Source organism: Doryrhamphus excisus, linkage group LG10 (assembly GCF_037039965.1).
Source record: "Doryrhamphus excisus strain RoL-2023G ecotype Guam linkage group LG10, RoL_Dexc_Guam_v1.1, whole genome shotgun sequence".
Taxonomy (NCBI): domain Eukaryota; kingdom Metazoa; phylum Chordata; class Actinopteri; order Syngnathiformes; family Syngnathidae; genus Doryrhamphus; species Doryrhamphus excisus.
This window is the reverse complement of record NC_136366.1, coordinates 2129527-2143520: the sequence shown is the minus strand read 5'-3', so window position 1 is coordinate 2143520 and position 13994 is coordinate 2129527. Positions and strand designations below refer to the sequence as shown.

The 13994-nt window shown below is 39.8% G+C and overlaps 1 protein-coding gene across 9 annotated transcripts in view; it reads left to right on the top strand.

Annotated features, from left to right (window-relative positions):
* Positions 1-13994, top strand: part of ttc7a (tetratricopeptide repeat domain 7A) — a 56002-nt gene that overhangs the window by 16676 nt on the left and 25332 nt on the right. For 4 of the 9 annotated variants that reach the window (XM_078793833.1, XM_058064001.2, XM_078793832.1 and 1 more), the window contains 11 exons: positions 1484-1614; positions 2107-2231; positions 3614-3692; positions 3900-4069; positions 5307-5370; positions 5433-5570; positions 7426-7509; positions 8414-8518; positions 9240-9357; positions 13574-13631; positions 13789-13861. In XM_078793833.1, coding sequence (XP_078649959.1) covers positions 2167-2231; positions 3614-3692; positions 3900-4069; positions 5307-5370; positions 5433-5570; positions 7426-7509; positions 8414-8518; positions 9240-9357; positions 13574-13631; positions 13789-13861 — 954 coding nt within the window. In that variant the 5' untranslated portion in view covers positions 1484-1614; positions 2107-2166. Of the gene's footprint in view, positions 1-855; positions 1024-1255; positions 1273-1483; positions 1615-2106; positions 2232-3613; positions 3693-3899; positions 4070-5306; positions 5371-5432; positions 5571-7425; positions 7510-8413; positions 8519-9239; positions 9358-13573; positions 13632-13788; positions 13862-13994 lie in introns of those variants that run through there. The other 5 variants (XM_058064004.2, XM_058064003.2, XM_058064005.2 and 2 more) reach the window with 5 other exon arrangements.

Genomic DNA, 13994 nt, shown 5'->3' with positions numbered 1-13994 from the left:
TTTTAATTTTAATTTTAATTTTAATTTTAATTTTAATTTTAATTTTAATTTTAATTTTAATTTTAATTTTAATTTTAATTTTAATTTTAATTTTAATTTTAATTTTAATTTTAATTTTAATTTTAATTTTAATTTCATAAAAATAAATAAAATTAATTAATTATCTCCTGACTGTGTGGCCAATATGCTAACCACCCAAGCACCGTGCGGCCTTGCAATGTTGCACAAAGTTGCAAATGGACATCACCACCCAAATATGATTCCCTTATTATTGCTGCAGTACAGGAACATTGTCATCCACCGTGTCTCCATTAGTCCACCTTAAAATCATTAGAGGCTTTTCCAAGGAACCAAGCTGGAATTAAAATATTGACATAATTGTATTTCAACCTGCAGGAAGTCACATCTGCTCATCAGGAAACATTGGCTGAAATAAATGATGATGATTTTGGTGATAACAAGATTATCCACACAGGGCTCTGTGAATGAAGTACACTGTGATATTCTGCGATATATGTTATTCTGTGTACTTTATTTACACCTATCATGGTTTAAAAGAACAGATTGAACAAAAAAAGGTATATAAGCTGGAACAGCAGGAATGGAAAAACAGCTGTAATTTTTATGACAAAAAAGTCAAAATATTAAGAAGAAAACCTTCTAAAAGTTTTATATCACAAACTGAGATCCATGAGGTAACCTAACCTAGTTTATTTCCAATGTTATGCCTCACTTCCTGTTTCATGCCCTTATTTTTGTAGCGCTTCCTGTTTATATCCTGGATTGTGACCGCTTGCTTTGTTTTTTTCCTTTTTTTCCCCACTCGCACCTGTTGCTAATTTGTGTTCTTCTTCTATTAAGTTCAGTTGTGGTCAGTTTGCCGTTGAATCGTTTGTTGCAGCTTTCCACGCAGCTGCATGATAACAAAAACAGCCATAATTACGAGAAAGGAAACTTTTTACCTGCATACCGGGTTCGCATCTCAACGCCGAAGCCAGGATGTAACGTAAATGTAACATAAATGTATATAACGTCTTAGCATATCCGCATGTGTTGCTTTACAAAATGTCAAAGTGACGTTTACGTCTTTTAATTTTTAGTGTCAAGCCCACCATGGAAAATGTTTGGACAGTTTGGACGCCCCTGCTTTAATATGACGTGGGTTGTTTTGTAGCTGTTAGTATTTGGCGACATCTAGTGGACGCAAAAATCCATTGCCTTTTTTTTAATGAATTAAAAACGCATTTGAGTGCAGCTATATTCATTTCCAAGGTATGTTCAGTGTCTATATGAGGTCCCAGGTTACTGCATGTGTGTTGTCTCTCCTGTGTGTCCCAGTACTTCCATCCCAAATGTCCTATGGACAGATACAGCACGGTCCTCCATCAGAATGCTTGTGTTGCAGAAGGAATGATCAACGACTGTCAATGTTTTTCTTGTTTCCTCTTGTTCGATTCGTGACCCTGGTGTCTCTGTGTTCCAGGGTTGTCTCTGGACCACCAGGCACTTTCTTCAGTGTCTCGCGTCCGTCTGCTAGAGCGGGAGGAAGAGAGTCTTTCCTGTTACCTCAAAGCTTGCGATGCTGCGCTGTCCTACCTGCAGGAGCTTGATAAGGTGCTCCTCACAACATTGTGCTCCCAATAATGTGGTCCACGCAAGCTTGCTGGCTCAGTATGTACATTATGTGGGATTATTTCCAAGTTTGGACTTTGCATCTCCACTTTACACATTGAATTTGTCAACTTCAATCGGTTTTTCACTAGATTTTTCAAAATAAATAAAAAAAAAGAAATCATCACTGTTGAGTGGCTGAATATGGCCTATTATTTGTTTAAAATATGCTTATTGTTGCCTAAATTAAGCATTTTCATGCATAAAAATGGCCAAAACATCTGATACACAAACTCTTACTGATGTAAAATTGACTTTCATGCATAAATGTCACTAAAAGCTCCCAAATGTGTGCTAAAAGTACACAGTAAGCTCGGATAGAATGTTTCATTGACGTTGCGTCAACAGTATTTTAGAATGTGGGCTTCATGTGTGTGAAAGTGTAGCCTGACTGTCAATAATAATAATAATAATAATAATAATAATAATTTGCAGGTGGTAACAACGCCCCACAATAAGGCAGCCAAAGTCACTCTGCTTTCTGCACCTGCGGACATGGACTTGGGTTTCTTTCTGCAGGCGGCCCTGCAGAGCGCTTACTTGTGTTTGCTGCACAGAGGGTGAGTCCAGTAAAACTACACATACTCACTGTGGTTGGAGCATTCTCTGAATATTCAGTGTTTCCCTGATAAGGTTTTGGGCAAAATGCTGCAAAGACAGAATACTTACAAGAATATAAATAATGATTAAATAATATGTTTAATAATATGTTAATCATCACTACCCTTCAAACCAGCAACAATTCTTATAGATATACTCACAAAATGCCAGGTATATTACAGGATTGTAGTCATGTGTATGAACAAGCAGTTATGCATCACAGGTCCTATTGATTATCAATATCACATGTAGTTTAGTTCATGAATTGAAACAAAGTTGTGTACTAGGACTCAGGAGCAGCTTATGTTTGTATATTTGTAATATGAGGCTTCCAGCTCATATTTTCAAGTATTGTGATCCCCAGAAATGTAATACTTGAAATTGTAATACCTGCCATTTAAATTATTCTTTACATTTTGAAAATGAATCATATGCACTGCATTTGGATATTGATTACATAATTGATTACGAAAAACTTAATTCACATCACTCAAAATGTTTCAATTAGGGTAGGAATCATGTTGTGTGAAACTGTACGTATTCGTCTTTTTCACATCCGCTCCTCTGTGGTTCCTTTTTCTGTGTGTATAAATTTGAAACACTTCTATGCTAGGACTACTTTATGCTAGCCATAGCATTTCAGTATGTGGAATCAAACTATGGAATGGATTGAGTAAGGAAATCAAACAATGCACAACGATGAGCCAATTCAAGAAACAATACAAGCAGTTGATGTTTGCTAAATACAAGGATGAAGAGTCTTGAACCAGTCATGATGTGCTATATATATCACTATATTGACACTTACTATGGTACCCATTATGGCATTGGATGCTCATATCACCTCCTACTTCGGTACGAGGTACATAAAAAAAACAAACAAAAAAAAACTTAAACTGTATTATGGAAAGCAGGAAGTGAACAAATAAACAGCTTTAACTTCATCGCACAGCGACTAACACTTAAATGTTACTCCTCAGAAATATTGAGACATGTATCAATACAAGTTTTAAATAAAAAAAACATTTAAAAGTGTTCCCATAATGTGTTTTGTTTGAGAATGCTATTACTCAGAAAGCTATTTAAAAAAAAAAACTTAAACTGTATTATTGAAAGCAGGAAGTGAACAAATGTAACAGTTACTGATTGTAAAAGTACCAGATGGAGGGGTAGGATTTAATAAGCTTTGCTTCTTCCTACTCCTTTTGGACATGTGGAACTGGGAACTGATTATGGGATGCACTCAATTGTAATCTGATGCATGTTCAAATGAAATCAAACCATTACCATTACCAAAAAGTGGACCTAATACTGACATGTGCCTGCTTTGCGTGTTTGTCAGTCATTTGGCGCAGGGTGCTCACCAGCTACGTCGGGTGATGCGGGTGGTGGAGTCACGAGCCTCTCAGGGTTTCAGGAAGGTGAGTTGTGTCACTTTGTAATATGATACTTTAAAGCATGCATTCAAAATGTGGTGAAAAGATCCACAAATGAAATTTGCATGCCAATTTAAAAAAAAAAAAAACTGCGGGCTTGAAGTGGTCCCTGGGGTGCCCTTTGGGGACACCCTTGTTTTAACCGGGTACTTCAAAAAGTCGACTATTAACACTTTGTGGGTGGATCTCCAGGCTGCAGCAAGAAAGCTAGCAGAGGTGCTGCTGAGCTCGGTGAGTGAAGACGGCTACTGGCCCCCTCTGGGCCCCCCACCCTCCGCCTGGCTCCGTCGAGAGGGCGCCGCCACGTCCAAAGAAGCGCTCTACCCGACAGTCAAACCACCGCAGCGTTACAGCACTGACAGGTTTGAAGACCTTTTGTTAAACTTTACGTTTCACTGCCTGTTTTTTTTTTTATCAGATATTGTGAACATCCAGCAGCAACACCACCGTTTGGCGTAACGACTATTTTGATGAAAAGTCAGCAAAGTCATTTGTGGATGAAATATGTTAAATGCAAGGCCTTGGGGTTTAAACTTGAATGAACTTTATTTACTAACTACTTTGCAAATAGTCAACAATCTGGACTTTGCTCCAGTCTAGTTTAGCCCCTATGGCCCCCACCTGTGGAACAGCCTGCCGGAGAGCCTCAGGACTGCGGAGACTGTTGATATTTTTTAAAAAGACACATTTTTTTAATCAGGCTTTTATACATAAAATATAATATTAAATAATATTTTTTAACTTTTCTTAGTTTTTTATCTTTTTAGTCCTATTTTATGCTTTTAGTCTTTAGCTTTTAACTCCAGTATTTCCTCCGGGGGGGGTCCTCCACACTGGGGGCTGTGTCGGGTCTGCTGAGGGGGTGCCATCCTTGGGTCCCTTCGACCCGGCCGGCTGGGGGTTTCCTCCCTTTGATGTGGGGGTCCGCCCGTCTGTCGGAGTCAGGGAGGCCCGGGTGCTGGTCCCCCGATGGCACGGCCTTTAGCTCCTCCCAGTGTGGACGGCCCCCCAAAGGTGGCGTTTCCTTGATCCTCAGTGCCATGCCATGTGTGTGTGCTTTTCTTAGTAATTGTTTTTCCTTTTAATTTTGTAAAGCACGTTGTGTTGCATGTCTTTGCAGAAAAAGTGCTCTACAAATAAAGTTGGTTTGATATGTGAGCAAATACTTTTGGTGGTATAGAGTAGCAGGTCAACATGCTCATTCTCAGGGAAACACTGCCCCCTCGCGTGTTGATAGAGAATTGCAAGTCACCATTCCCTATTAAAATCCCACTACAAATGCATGTCCCATTCCAGCCATAGTCACAGCCTGACATGCTGCTTTTAAAAGATCCCAATGATATCTGGTGAACATGTCCCCTAAAAGGAAGGTGAAGAAAGTGGTCAATACTGTGTGTGTGTGTGTGTGTGCATGCATGAGTGTGAGATGATACTCCAAGGATGGTCTGTGTTGGATTACACACCAGGTGAGTCCGAAACATGACACCCCCGGGCAAAGTGGCACACTGCCTGCGAAGCCTTAATAAGTCCACGATACGTGCGTTGACGAGATGAAGACAGCCTCCCAATCGTGGTTTGTGTCTCTTGTTTTCAATTCAGTTGCTTCTGCCCCCAGGACGTAGTGGAAGAGGCCGTGTTGCTGCTTCTCATCACCGAGTCCATGGTGAGACATAAACACACACATTTACTACTCTTTATCACTCTAAACATCTTTTGTCCATACAGGCCACTGGTGATGCGGTCATCAGCCGGCAGCCAGACCAGGCTGAGGCACGCCAGGCCACCATGCAGGATTCGGTCTCGGTGTACGACTTGCTCACTGTTGGCATGGCCAGGAGGGGGCAGTACACCATGTTGTCTGAGGTGGGTGAAACGCACTCGCCACCATGCTGCTGGTCTGGGTGGTGTGGAGCAAATGAGTGAGAAATGCGTTAGGGGCAGCAAAACATTTGAATGATCGCCCCCTATCAACCGGATATAATATTTAATAATATTCTGTATTTGTTTTTTAACTCATTCGCTATCCAATTATTTTTTTTTCAACCCGACCCCTTGCTGTATAAGTGAAATGAAGTTTAGAGGATTTACAGAAAAAATAAAAGTAGGCAGGTGCAAAAATTTGTTTTATTGGTTTGAATACCTTTAATACTAATTATTGGAATACATAATTTGCTCATTGACCTTTGACCTGCATACACAAGTGAAGCCAATCATGAGAAAGGGTATTTAAAATGGCCGATTGATTGCAAGTCGCATCTTCTCTGAGTAGAAACATGGTAGCCTCAAAACAACTGTCAAATGACCGGAAAGCAAATATTGTTCAACATCATGGTTTAGGGGAAGGATACAAAAAAGTTAGGTCATATTTTTCAGGTTCCACTCTGAGGAACATAGTGAGGCAATGGAAGACCGCAGACTCGGTTCTAGTTAAGGTCTGGAGTGGCAGGCCCTCCAGTCAGTATCAGAAGATTCTTGCCAACGGTGTTCAAGAATCGGTGGCAAAGAGACTTCCAACAACACAATGACCATAAACGCTGCTCAAATTCTACTAAGGGATTCTTTCAAAGAACACTTGACTTAACAGCACTAAATTCATTACACAGCAACTTAATACTTAAAAGGTGTATATGCAAATATACAAACATGTCCCACTATGACTGCAAAATAAAAAAACGTTGGCATTTTAACGTTTTCCCATAAGGCATTGTGTATGAGAAACATATTAATTGGAGCACTGCAATGACGTCAGCTTCCCTCTCTTTGCTTTGGGCTCTGGGTCCTCTGGCTCCTTGTGGTGGACAGAAGCAGCATTGCAGCCATTTTCTGTTCTGTATGTAAAAGCGTGGTAATGGTTTTATTTCATTTGAACATGCATCAGATTACAATTGAATGCATCACATAATCAGTTCACAGTTCCACATGTCCAAAAAGGAGTAGGAAGAAGCAAAGCTTATTAAATCCTACCCCTCCATCTGGTACTTTTACAATCACTAACTGTTCCATTTGTTCACTTCCTGCTTTCCATAATACAGTTTACTTTTACAATCAGTAACTTTCATTTGTTCACTTCCTGCTTTCCATAATAAAGTTTACGTTTTTTTTTAATAGCTTTCTGAGTAATAGCTTTCCCAAACAAAATACATTATGGGAACACTTTTAAATGTTTTTTTATTTAAAACTTGTATTGATACATGTCTCAATATTTCTGAGGTGTAACATTTAAGTGTTAGTCGCTGTGCGATGAATTTAAAGCTGTTTATAAGATGAAACCGTGAGTCAGACCGAGGATCACCCGTGTTTTTTTTTTTCTTTTTCCGCACCTTGAGCTGTCAATTGAGTTTGTAATAGTTTTCCTGCGAAAATGAAAATATCAGACGGACCTATTCTGCTGTCTCGCTGACTGACAACATCTGGCTGAGCCGCACTCCCTTGCTCTCCTCCTCATCCACACACCCATCAATCACATCATTATGTATTGAAATAGTGCAGAGTGGGTAGCGACGGTGACTGACATTTCATTTCAAGAAAGAAAAAAAATGCCAAAGCAGAGAAGCCGCCAGATTTAGCAACCCTATAAATGTGACAAAAAGGAATGTTGAGGTTCATAATCCTAATCTTATTAAAAGGACTTTTGTGACATAAGTACGCAGAGCATGCCTTTACCGGTACTTACACGTCATCACAAGTGTTGTCACTAGTCTGTCCTTCATCCTTGCAGTGTCTGGAACAAGCAATGAGGTTTTCATTCAACGAGTTCCACCTCTGGCACCAGCTGGGCTTGTCACTCGTGGCGTCTGGGAAGGTGAGGTCATTTCTCCTTAAATGCTCAAATAATTTGCATCAACTGTCTTGGAATATTGATTTTGATTAGGAAATGGTGTAGAACATCATTGTCATTTTTACATAACTTGAATAAGTACAGGTTATGACTAGGAAAATTGTTGCTTCTGTGTTTCTGTCTTTTTCAGTGTGTGTGTGAGACAGAAAAAATTGATCTGGGTTCCACTAAAAAAGTGACACTGCAGATCAATGAGGGTTCTAGAAATAGCCTGATCCCAAGAAAGAGAAGGGGCCCGTCAGTGTCGTCAGTTCCGCTTCTATTTAGTGCCAGACTGTAATTTGCATATCATGTATTATTGACCTGGCCTACATTTATTGAGTAATTATGGTAATGGTTTTATTTCATTTGAACATGCATCAGATTACAATTGAGTGCATCCCATAATCAGTTCCCATGTGTCCAAAAGGAGTAGGAAGAAGCAAAGCTTATTAAATTATAAAGTTTAAATTTTTATTTTACATTTGTTCACATCCTGCTTTCCCAATATCGTTTAAGTTTTTTTTTTTTTTTTAATTTTTTTTGTTTTATTTTTGTCACGTACCAAAGTACGAGGCGATATGACCATACAATGACATAATGGGTACCATAATAACTGTCAATATAGTGATATATATATCACATCATGAGTAGTTTTAATAGTAGTTTAATTATATTAGTTAAATTGGTTGAACAATGCTGATCCTATTAATTATTGATGTATTTTACAGCTACATGATGGCAGACTGTTGCATATATTGCAGATCCCCACTTTTCACAGTGTTACGTCCGGGACCACCAGTGCTAAATAGGCTCCATTTTACCCAAAATCTGCACATTCGTCAATGTCCATTGTACATGACTGACCGTGTGTGTGTGTGTGTTTCAGGTTGTCGGTGCCGTGTCTGTTTTGAAAGAATGTGCCAGGATGAGACCGGAGGACCCGTCGTTGCCGCTGTTGGCTGCCAAAGTTTGCATTAGTCAGCTGCACTGGGTAAAAAAAAAAAAAACAGTCAACAAGTGAATGCTATGAACTTGAATTCCTGCAAAGAACAAACTCAAAGGGTCACTATTTTTCATTCTTTTTCACATCATGTTGTTGGCATATTCCTGGTGTTGCCAAGGTTATCATGACATGCAGACATTCAGACAGATGCACGTGGCCAGAATCCCGGGCAGCTTGCACGGTCCTGCTGTTCGTGACCTAGACAAGCTCCGGAAAGTCACATCCACGCTGGCATTTTGGGATGGGCGAGAGAGAGAGAGAGAGAGAGAATGAACAAGGGCGAGATAGAAAGATACAGAGAAAAGGACCGGATTAGAAAAGACGAGTTAACAGGGGTGAGTATGGAGAGCACATCTGGCAGTAGCTGGAGATCATGCTCGGCCGGAGAGACAGTAAGGAGCTTAGGGTCTTAATCACAATGGGACTCAATGGTCATTGCACGGTGGTGCATTAGGTAAATGGGCCACCATTATCCCACACGCACTGGAGAGTCTGGACGCCGCTGACAAAATTTCCAATGTTTTGGTCTGTCGATGCGTGCCGGAGAGCACCGCAATCGCAGCACTTAAAATCTGATCCTATGACATCACCGTGTGATTCCTGAAAAGCAGTTTTGTGCTGAGGTCCTAATCCCGACTCTTCCTTTGTTCTTAACACTTCACTTTATCGCCACTTAGCTCCATGAGCTAACTGTGTGTTTGTGTCGCAGTTCTCAGAAGCAGAGGCTTTGTCCCAAAGCGTTGTGTCGATGGGAGAAGGAGCTGGAGAATTTCTTCCTCGGGCCTACCTAGCTTTGGGACTCTCCTACAGTCTGCAGGCTTCGGATGGTAACAATCTACAAACATTTCTGATTGGGAATATTCTCCCCGTGCATGCGTGGGTTTTCTCCGGGTACTCCGGTTTCCTCCCACATTCCAAAAACACGGCGACTCTAAATTGTCCGTTTGTATGAATGTGGGTATACCCCGCCTCACGCCCGTAGACAGCTGGGATAGGCTCCAGCACCCCTGCAACCCTTTTATCTTTGACTGTAAGTGTTTCTGCCATATAGAGGATCTTTGAGTAGTGTTTTTCTCCAGTAGATCTTTCGGCAATAGGCTTTTTAACATTTCTAGAGCCCTCTAGACATGAAGTAGCACCCCTATAGTCACCTTTACACTCCTATTACCCAATATAGTCGACATAATAAGAGACAGTAAGAACCAAGCGTAGCGTTACCACCTTCTAAATAAGCTTTTTAACATTTCTAGAGCCCTCTAAACATGAAATAACACCCCTATAGTCACCCTTACACTCCTATTACCCAATATAGTCGACATAATAAGAGATAGTAAGAAGTATTACGTGTAGAAAACCTGTTTACCACCTTCTAAATTGGCTTTTTAACATTTTTAGAGCCCTCTAGACATGAAGTAGCACCCCTATAGTTACCTTTTCACTCCTATTACCCAATATAGTAGACATAATAAGAGATAGTGAGAAGTATTAGTATTATTGAGTTGAAGTATTTGTGATTTTAGAAATATTTATTTTTATTTAACCACAAAACAGCCTGATTTATGGATTGATAATTTTTAAAAATTGTGATTATTTCCTCCCACATTCCAAAAACATGCTAGGTTAATTAGCGACTCCAAATTGTCCATAGGTATGAATGTGAGTGTGAATGGTTGTTTGTCTATATGTGCCCTGTGATTGGCTGGCCACCAGTCCAGGGTGTACCCCGCCTCTCGCGCCAAGACAGCTGGGATAGGCTCCAGCACCCCCGCAACCCTTTTATCTTTGACTGTAAGTGTTTCTGCCATGTAGAGGATCTTTGAGTAGTGTTTTTCTCCAGTAGGTCTTTAGGCAATAGGCTTTTTAACATTTCTAGAGCCCTCTAGACATGAAGTAGCACCCCTATAGTCACCTTTACACTCCTATTACCCAATATAGTCGACATAATAAGAGACAGTAAGAAGTACCAAGCGTAGAAAATCTGTTTACCACCTTCTAAATAAGCTTTTTAACATTTCTAGAGCCCTCTAAACATGAAGTAGCACCCCTATAGTCACCCTTACACTCCTATTACCCAATATAGTCGACATAATAAGAGACAGTAAGAAGTACCAAGCGTAGAAAATCTGTTTACCACCTTCTAAATAAGCTTTTTAACATTTCTAGAGCCCTCTAAACATGAAGTAGCACCCCTATAGTCACCCTTACACTCCTATTACCCAATATAGTCGACATAATAAGAGATAGTAAGAAGTATTACGTGTAGAGAACCTGTTTACCACCTTCTAAATAAGCTTTTTAACATTTTTAGAGCCCTCTAGACATGAAATAACACCCCTATAGTCACCCTTACACTCCTATTACCCAATATAGTCGACATAATAAGAGACAGTAAGAAGTATTACGTGTAGAAAACCTGTTTGCCACCTTCTAAATTGGCTTTTTAACATTTTTAGAGCCCTCTAGACATGAAGTAACACCCCTATAGTCACCTTTTCACTCCTATTACCCAATATAGTAGACATAATAAGAGATAGTGAGAAGTATTAGTATTATATCAGCGAGTTGAACCACAAAACAACCTGATTTATGGATTGATTATTTTTTAAAAATTGTGATTATTTCCTCCCACATTCCAAATACATGCTAGGTTAATTAGCGACTCCAAATTGTCCATAGGTATGAATGTGAGTGTGAATGGTTGTTTGTCTATATGTGCCCTGTGATTGGCTGGCCACCAGTCCAGGGTGTACCCCGCCTCTCGCGCTAAGACAGCTGGGATAGGCTCCAGCACCCCCGCAACCCTTTTATCTTTGACTGTAAGTGTTTCTGCCATATAGAGGATCTTTGAGTAGTGTTTTTCTCCAGTAGGTCTTTAGGCAATAGGCTTTTTAACATTTCTAGAGCCCTCTAGACATGAAGTAACACCCCTATAGTCACCCTTACACTCCTATTACCCAATATAGTCGACATAATAAGAGATAGTAAGAAGTACCAAGCGTAGAAAACCTGTTTACCACCTTCTAAATAAGCTTTTTAACATTTCTAGAGCCCTCTAAACATGAAATAACACCCCTATAGTCACCCTTACACTCCTATTACCCAATATAGTCGACATAATAAGAGACAGTAAGAAGTATTACGTGTAGAAAACCTGTTTGCCACCTTCTAAATTGGCTTTTTAACATTTTTAGAGCCCTCTAGACATGAAGTAGCACCCCTATAGTTACCTTTTCACTCCTATTACCCAATATAGTAGACATAATAAGAGATAGTGAGAAGTATTAGTATTATTGAGTTGAAGTATTTGTGATTTTAGAAATATTTATTTTTATTTAACCACAAAACAGCCTGATTTATGGATTGATAATTTTTAAAAATTGTGATTATTTCCTCCCACATTCCAAAAACATGCTAGGTTAATTAGCGACTCCAAATTGTCCATAGGTATGAATGTGAGTGTGAATGGTTGTTTGTCTATATGTGCCCTGTGATTGGCTGGCCACCAGTCCAGGGTGTACCCCGCCTCTCGCGCTAAGACAGCTGGGATAGGCTCCAGCACCCCCGCAACCCTTTTATCTTTGACTGTAAGTGTTTCTGCCATATAGAGGATCTTTGAGTAGTGTTTTTCTCCAGTAGGTCTTTAGGCAATAGGCTTTTTAACATTTCTAGAGCCCTCTAGACATGAAGTAACACCCCTATAGTCACCCTTACACTCCTATTACCCAATATAGTCGACATAATAAGAGATAGTAAGAAGTACCAAGCGTAGAAAATCTGTTTACCACCTTCTAAATAAGCTTTTTAACATTTCTAGAGCCCTCTAAACATGAAATAACACCCCTATAGTCACCCTTACACTCCTATTACCCAATATAGTCGACATAATAAGAGATAGTAAGAAGTATTACGTGTAGAAAACCTGTTTACCACCTTCTAAATAAGCTTTTTAACATTTTTAGAGCCCTCTAGACATGAAATAACACCCCTATAGTCACCCTTACACTCCTATTACCCAATATAGTCGACATAAGAGATAGTAAGAAGTATTACGTGTAGAAAACCTGTTTACCACCTTCTAAATAAGCTTTTTAACATTTTTAGAGCCCTCTAGACATGAAATAACACCCCTATAGTCACCCTTACACTCCTATTACCCAATATAGTCGACATAATAAGAGACAGTAAGAAGTATTACGTGTAGAAAACCTGTTTGCCACCTTCTAAATTGGCTTTTTAACATTTTTAGAGCCCTCTAGACATGAAGTAACACCCCTATAGTCACCTTTTCACTCCTATTACCCAATATAGTCGACATAATAAGAGACAGTAAGAAGTATTACATGTAGAAATCTGTTTGCCACCTTCTAAATTGGCTTAACATTTTTAGAGCCCTCTAGACATGAAGTAACACCCCTATAGTCATCTTTTCACTCCTATTACCCAATATAGTAGACATAATAAGAGATAGTGAGAAGTATTAGTATTATATCAGCGAGTTGAACCACAAAACAGCCTGATTTATGGATTGATTATTTTTAAAAATTGTGATTATTTCCTCCCACATTCCAAAAACATGCTAGGTTAATTAGCGACTCCAAATTGTCCATAGGTATGAATGTGAGTGTGAATGGTTGTTTGTCTATATGTGCCCTGTGATTGGCTGGCCACCAGTCCAGGGTGTACCCCGCCTCTCGCTCTAAGACAGCTGGGGTAGGCTCCAGCACCCCCGCAACCCTTTTAAGACGTAAAATTCAAACTGAATTACTGTGTATCAAAAAAAAAAACAAGTTTCTTGCTGCGGTAGGGAGATGTTATAGATAAGTAGATACTTTATTAATATCAAGCAACATTCACATTTTCCATTCGCTCTGCAAAATTATCATAATGAACAAAATACTCTTATACCCTCCATGAAGAGCGAATGGGAGACTATTTGTGTCATTGAGGGTGCCAATACAGTATATATGTACATGGAAGCAACATGTGTGTTGTATGTGGTAACAGTAAAGTAAATAACCTGCTGATTCTGTCGTTCATCCTCAGCCTCCCTGAAAGAAGATCGGAACGAGTACAACAAAAAATCACTACGGATTCTGAGAAAGTAAGTTCCGGTTACTCCAGTCATATGTTGTGTAACTTCTCATGCTGTTGATTTTAGTACGTCTTCCTTTCGTTTTAAAGACCTGCACAATTGGTTGGAGTGCAATGCAGTTTTTGGCACAGTTTTTTTTTTATGGCTTCATCTTATTTCTCTGCAGGGCTCACTCATTGGACCCGCTGGATGCTCACATTGCCATGTGCCTGGCTCTCCAGCTAGCTCTCGTACGCCAGGTGAACACACACACACCTCAATGTTTGCTCATGGGCATTCTTGAAAGTCATTCAGGGAGTCCTTACAGTGATTCTCCCACATTCATTCATTCATTGCGGGGGTGCTGGAGCCTATCCCAGCTGTCTTTGTGCG